This window comes from Sinocyclocheilus anshuiensis, unplaced genomic scaffold (assembly GCF_001515605.1).
Source record: "Sinocyclocheilus anshuiensis isolate Anshui unplaced genomic scaffold, SAMN03320099.WGS_v1.1 scaffold1052, whole genome shotgun sequence".
NCBI lineage: Eukaryota > Metazoa > Chordata > Actinopteri > Cypriniformes > Cyprinidae > Sinocyclocheilus > Sinocyclocheilus anshuiensis.
In genome coordinates this window covers 1,246,722-1,254,275 of record NW_015549556.1, presented here as the reverse complement: position 1 = coordinate 1,254,275, position 7,554 = coordinate 1,246,722, and the positions used below count along the sequence as shown (strand labels likewise).

Sequence of the window (7,554 nt, the reverse complement as noted above, 5' to 3'; positions counted from 1 at the left end):
GAACCTGGCAATGGATTATATTATATATTATCAATACACACATGTGCACACACACACCAACAATTTTGTCAAGCTGACAATTTGGCTATCTATTGCTTTGTCTTGTACTCCCTCATGTGTTCATTTTTTTTACTGTGAATGCTGGAAAATGCAGGTTGATTTTTAGAATGTCATTTTCAACAAACTAAACCACCATTTCTAAATATTTTATTTTATATTAAAAAAATGATATATACAAAGTAAAAATGACATTTACAGTATACATTCAATAATACAATATTAACAATATCTACTAATTTACAAAGAAATACACCATCCCAGAGTGATTCGGGACATAAAAGCATCAGCTTGATCACTGGTATTTGAAATACTTTTATATGTACAGACAATAATAAAAGTCTCGTATTAATGAATATTCAGTTAATACTCTCACGCCCCCAATTAACATGTAACAGAAGACAGTTCTACTGTTACTTCAAGGACAATTCACACTTTTATATTCCCAATCATGTCAGGGCAAAGAGTTTTGAATGCGAGCTGCTCTTTTAAATAATAAATAAGTTTAATGGAAATGGATTACTGCAGTATTGCCACTGCACTTCCTTTTTCAGTGTGTAGATGGAGGAATTCCAAAAGATAAAACACTCGTCTTGCCTCTTGTGCACACTATGAGAGACAAAAAGCATTTGTGTCCAGTGTTTCTAGTATAGTGCAAGATAGTGACCTCACGACGTTGCTCAGTACATGTCAAGCAAAAAGCTTTACATTTTGGTGATGTTGGGCGTCTCGATGTCGATCACCTCAAAGCCCTGGTTATCGATGCCATCGATGGAGTGGTGATGGTGTCCCGCCTCGTTGTGGTAGCAGTAGGCGCAATGAGCGGTCGGTACGGGCACCACCTTGGCGAAGTTGGAAAAGTCCACGCGGTATTTTCCCTCTTTGCTGCGGGAGATGATCGGGAGGAAGTCGTAGCCCCACATGATCTCCTGAGGGATGTAGGAAGTCCTGACCTGGCAGGTAGAGCTGGTGGATTCAGCCGTTCCATCGAGAAACACCACGAGCTCAAACTCCTGCTGATGCAGAGTGTCCACCGCCATGTCAAAGAACGGGCTGGTTTTGTCGATGACGTGGTATAGTGTCAATGGACACACGAAAAACAGGTTGTCCTTGCCGGCGTCCACCATGAAGTCAATGCTGACCTGGTCCAAGATGACGGTCTCACCTTCGGGGGTGACTGTGGTCCTCAGGAGTTTGCCGTAAATCTGGCTACCGATCATCAAAGTCTTGCGCAGGTTGGCCACACGGATTTGAAGGCAAAGGGTGCCCTTTTTAGGGCAGATAACTGCGGAGTCACTGAAGGTTATTGTCTTGGCTCTCTTCTTGGGAAGAGCGATTTTTGCCATAACCACGCCGCACCAGAAGCAGCTGATTATGGTGCCCATAAGACTCTGAATTATAATCAGAGCCACGGCTCCCGGACAGACGTCGGTGATGTACACATTTCCATAACCAATGGTGCTTTGGGTCTCCAGCGAGAAGAGGAAGGCGTAAGTCAGGGTGTTGACGCTATAGACGCACGCCGTGTGATTTTCGGGTGGATTCTGCCACTTCAAGTCGCCGTGGTCTCTGGCGATCCAGTACCAGAGGAGGCCAAAGATAAACCAGCTGAGGGTGAAGGATGCCACGAAGTGCAAGATGACAAACCGCCATCGGGTCTCTACGAAGGTGGTCCATATGTCGAGGACGTAGGCGAAGCGGTTTCGGTGCATAACATTGCCGAACTCGATGTTGCAGCGGCCGTCTTTGGTCACCAGGCGATATTTGCGAACTCGCCGATCTGACATGTACTCCTTCACCACCTCTCTCAAGGAACGAGTCATTTTGAGGGTTTGTCTGGGAAGAGAATGAAGGGATATTTGTTAGGACCAAACCAAGACCCAATGCATAACAAAAGAGCAAACCATTGACAGTGAATCTCTCGGCTACAGCGTTTCAAACAGGGACAGAGAACATGTTGTCCAACAGACTGGAGTATTTAGGGATAAACACTGCCTATTGTTATGCATGAGATAAGATAGCCCAATCTGTACACATACTGTACGTGCATGACCACCTGAGGTGATTTCACATTTTGCAAACAGTAAACAATTCTTTTGAATCTGGGCCATTTCAAATAACATTCCCAATAACTTCGAGAAACACATTACAGCTGCAATGTTATTAGTTGCTGATGCTCTTTGTTGTTACATCACAGATATCAGATAAAGACAGAACAAATTCAGTGTATTTTGTTTTCCTCTGGGACATTATGAGAGTTCATTTGAAACTAGTTATAGCTGTGCTTAGTGCAAGAAGCAATGCATGAGTGAGTGTGTTATTGTTTATTAGCCATTAGCCAACCTCTTAATTCTATGCAGAATGGCATCAATATTTCAGATATATTATAAAAAGTTTTGAGTTCATAGTATTGTGGAAGGAACTGCTCAAATGCATCGATAATCGGGTGCTGTAAATCATAATTTGTGTGAAAAGGAATAAAAGTGGTTGATGATTTATTGTCTCTAGTATTCATTTCAGTAGGAAATTGCAGTGAAACATATGTATAGGTACGTTTTTCCCAATCAGTCTTGCAGTTTTTCCAATGAGACTGGGTTGCAAAATTCCGTTAAAAAGGCAAACGATAAAACTCACATTTAAGATGGTGTACAAACTTAAAATATAACTAAAAAAAAAAAAAAAAAAATTTTTTTTTTTTTTTTTTTACTATCTATGCATAGAAGTGCAAATTACTTTAATCAATAAGCCTTAAGCTGTCATTTTAGTCTTGCACCTGACTGTTCGTTAGGCCTCTGGTTTCGCTGCAGGCTTTGATTCACGATCATTTTACTAAACTCGACACATTCTGAATGTTTCTTTGTACTTAATTACAGCAGTAAATAAAAGCGTTGATAAATGCAGGCGTCGCATTGCAGCGTGCTCAGGGCAGTTAGCTGCGGGTAATCTCTGCTTATCTGTTGTTTATGAGCGGCTGAGTGCTGCTCGGTTCACTCCAGATCCATTTGTTTCATCTCTGGAGTGTGCTTAATGTTTAATGCAGAGTCTATTAGAATGCACATCAACTCTGTTCCGAAGCTCAATTACAGCACAGAATAGCGATTGTTCAGCCCAGCCAGAGGAACCCGCAGTTCCCATCCGCCACCAATCATCTGCTGTGCTGATTTATGATTTTAATGTTCCCAAAATACCATGAGGGATATTGGTGCTGATGAGTGAACCAGACTGCATATCAGATGAGCAGAGATTTACACTGCAGACGTAAGAAAGCATCACAGATTCTGAGATGTTCAGCTTACCTGCTACAGAAGTCGAGGTGCCAAAACTTCACTCGCTCTCCGGTTCACTTGCTTGTGTCTTTTCGTCCGCTCTTTCTCGTCTTTTAAATGTGAGCTAAAGCAGGAAATTGGAAATCAACATGTGTGTGCGTTACTCATTAATAAGTTGTGTCCCTCCTTAACTCTTTCACACTCCGCTGTTCTCTCTTTCTCTCTCTTTCTAGCCCAACTCTTCCCTTTTGTAGGCTTCCCTCCTACTCAAGACAGTCATCCCTTGTTTATGTATACACAAAAATGCTTTACGCAAGGGGAGCGTGCAGGGTGCATTTACTCTTGCAAACTCAAGACGGAAGTACTTATCAACACACGCACACACTCCCGCTGATCTGTTAAAGGTACCCCTACAAAATCACTTAGCACTTGTTGCTTTGCCATAAATATTCGTCAGCAGTGATGTTCATGTTATATTAAACGATGCATGCAGCGATAAATCGGTCTTCTGTGAAAGTTTCGGGTCACCAGCAGGCTGCAAACCACAAAGGTCAAAGGTCACGCTTTGCTGCAACTCGAGTGGTTTTGATTTTGGGGATCTATAGAGGAATATCTAGTGTGTGTATTTGCATTTTTATATGTTTTGGTAGACATTAAATCTATTCAATATAAAACAAGTTCGGTCACACTTTATTTTAAGGTCCAATTCTCACTATTAACGAAATGTTAACTACGACTTTTGGCTCAATAAACTTCTAATTTGCTGCTTATTTATAGTTAGTAAGGGAGTTGTTAAGTTTAGGTAGGATTAGCGGATCTAAAATAAGGTCAAGCAGAATAAAGCATTTATATATGCTTTATAAACAACCAGTATGCTAGTAATATGCATGCTAGTTAATAGTGCGAATTGGTCGTTGAAATAAAAAGTTACCCAAAGTTCAATATTCAGACACAATCCCATAGCAAGGCACTCGTTTGTTAGTAAATGATGAGGAATGTTTGTTTCAGTGTCTATCTGAACATGCATTAATGTATGTGTGCTAGAAACACACTTTACTTATGAATTCTGCAAACATTAATGAGATCACATTAGTATTGTACATGATCTAATTCAAAGTCTAGCACAAACAGAAACCATTGCATTCGTGATCAATCAGATATATCAGACTGTTTCTTCTAGAAGTGCAAATCAGATGTTAGTCGCTGAAGGACTGTGAAAAGACGTCAGTCATCAGTGAAATGATACAGAAGATGATGAGGCCCAGGACTGTGTAAGTTCGCAGACTGACTGGCGTTTCAGACAAGGAAGCTCGCATCTTTCATTCTCTGATCTTTTGTTCTTTGGACAGTGAGTGAAACTGACATGAATGAAGAGCTCAAAACCGTTCTCTTTCCACAGAGACTGATTCTCCAAGACTGCTGACACTGATAACGTCCTTTGTCATTGAAATAAGGGACTGATGTAATCAGGGCTGTCGAAATCGCTGAAATCGCTTTCTGGAAATCCTCATTTGTTGCTTTAACAATCAAATCATATCATTTATATTAAAAGTTTCTGTGTTACATGTTAATTTACACAAAAGTTAGTTCCGCTCCTCAAAACTGATTCTAATTGAGAGACCCAAAACAGTTTTCATTGCATCATTCGGAGCTAAACAGACAAAATAACTTGCCATATTGTGTCAAAAATGCATGTTTCTAAGAAATAATCTTTGAACAAAATCCATGTTTTAATGAATATTTGAGCAATATCGCACTCACGACTGTGCTGTTGGTCTGAGTATATCAAATTGATTTTGATTAACTGCGATATTCAGTTCAACATATGATGTTACTGAAAATGATATATTCCCCAGAAATGTAAATTCTGTCATCACTTACTCATTCTCGTGTCGTACCACTCCTGTATGACTTTCTTTTTTTTTTAGTGCAACACAAAATAAGATTTGAAGAATGTTAGTAGTAGTTTCACTGCATGGACAAAAAAACACTGAGACATTTCCTAAAGTATCTTCTTTCGTGTTCCACAGAAGTAGAAATAAAGTCATACAGGTTTGGAACGACATAAGGGTGAGTAAATTATAACAGCATTTTTTTTATTTTTTTTGAGTGAACTCTCACTTTAATCATAAAACTAGCAAGAATCATTTTAGACATTCAAAGCAATGCTAAATGCTGTGATTATCATGTAACGCGAGTTTCCATTTGTCATCACAGTGCAATTTTCTTTCATGATTGAATTTCAAATTGGCCTTGTGTTTACTGGTTAACTGAATCAAATTAAAGCAAAGGTGTTTGAGAATTCAAAGAGTCTTGAGGTAAAACAGAGAAACGTTGCTGAAGTTTTACCGCAGCTTTAGTTGTTTTGCATCAGAAATACTTTGAGAAGAACCGGGAGAATTTTCACTTCCTTTAGTGACCAAATTACAAAGTGTTCGAGTTTAAAAGACTTTTCATTGGATGTTCACACTATTCAGCTGACGAGTAAGAAACTGATCTTGACCTTTCAGGTGCGCAGCATGAACTCACAGCATATACAGTGGGTACGGAAAGTATTCAGACCCCCTTCAATTTTTCACTCTTTGTTATATTGCAGCCATTTGCTAAAATCATTTAAGTTAATTTTTTTTCCTCATTAATGTACACACAGCACCCCATATTGACAGAAAAACACAGAATTGTTGACATTTTTGCAGATTTATTAAAAAAGAAAAACTGAAATATCACATGGTCCTAAGTATTCAGACCCTTTGCTGTGACACTCATATATTTAACTCAGGTGCTGTCCATTTCTTCTGATCATCCTTGAGATGGTTCTACACCTTCATTTGAGTCCAGCTGTGTTTGATTATACTGATTGGACTTGATTAGGAAAGCCACACACCTGTCTATATAAGACCTTACAGCTCACAGTGCATGTCAGAGCAAATGAGAATCATGAGGTCAAAGGAACTGCCTGAAGAGCTCAGAGACAGAATTGTGGCAAGGCACAGATCTGGCCAAGGTTACAAAAAAAATTCTGCTGCACTTAAGGTTCCTAAGAGCACAGTGGCCTCCATAATCCTTAAATGGAAGACGTTTGGGACGACCAAAACCCTTCCTAGAGCTGGCCGTCCGACCAAACTGAGCTATCGGGGGAGAAGAACCTTGGTGAGAGAGGTAAAGAAGAACACAAAGATCACTGTGGCTGAGCTCCAAAGATGCAGTCGGGAGATGGGAGAAAATTGTAGAAAGTCAACCATCACTGCAGCCCCCCACCAGTCGGGGCTTTAGGGCAGAGTGGCCCGACGGAAGCCTCTACTCAGTGCAAGACACATGAAAGCCCACATAAGGACTCCAAGATGGTGAGAAATAAAATTCTCTGGTCTGATGAGACCAAGACAGAACTTTTTGGCCTTAATTCTAAGCAGTATGTGTGGAGAAAACCAGGCACTCCTCATCACCTGTCCAATACAGTCCCAAAAGTGAAGCATGGTGGTGGCAGCATCATGCCGTGGGGGTGTTTTTCAGCTGCAGGGACAGGACGACTGCTTTCAATCGAGGGAAAGATGAATGCGGCCAAGCACAGGGATATCCTGGACGAAAACCTCCTCCAGAGTGCTCAGGACCTCAGACCTGGCCGAAGGTTTACCTTCCAACAAGACAATCACCCTAAGCACACAGCTAAAATAACAAAGGAGTGGCTTCACAACAACTCTGACTTTTCTTGAATGGCCCAGCCAGAGCCCTGACTTAAACCCAATGGAGCATCTCTGGAGAGACCTAAAAATGGCTGTCCACCAACATTTACCATCCAACCTGACAGAACTGGAGAGGATCTGCAAGGACGAATGGCAGAGGATCCCCAAATCCAAGTGTGAAAAACTTGTTGCATCTTTCCCAAAAAAACTCATGGCTGTATTAGATCAAAAGGGTGCTTATACTAAATACTGAGCAAAGGGTCTGAATACGTAGGACCATGTGATATTTCAGTTTTACTTTTTTAATAAATCTGCAAAAATGTCAAAAATTCTGTGTTTTCTGTCAATATGGGGTGCTGTGTACATTAATGAGGAAAAAAAAATAACTTAAATGATTTTAGCAAATGGCCGCAATATAACAAAGAGTGAAAAATTGAAGGGGGTCTGAATACTTTCCGTACCAAATCTATATATCAATATAACTAATAACGATTATGGTTATTATTTCTAAATAAAAACATTAAACAAAATAAGGAATATTACTTTTGTAA

At 40.2% G+C, this 7,554-nt stretch overlaps 1 protein-coding gene across 1 annotated transcript; it reads right to left on the bottom strand.

Moving 5' to 3' along the window:
- Positions 1-761: 761 nt before the first annotated feature.
- LOC107656965 (ATP-sensitive inward rectifier potassium channel 1-like) lies at positions 762-1,890 on the bottom strand. The gene has a single exon (XM_016444927.1). It carries the CDS (start codon positions 1,878-1,880, stop codon positions 762-764), a length of 1,119 nt encoding a protein of 372 aa, XP_016300413.1. The 5' UTR covers positions 1,881-1,890.
- Between the last annotated feature and the right edge of the window lie 5,664 nt (positions 1,891-7,554).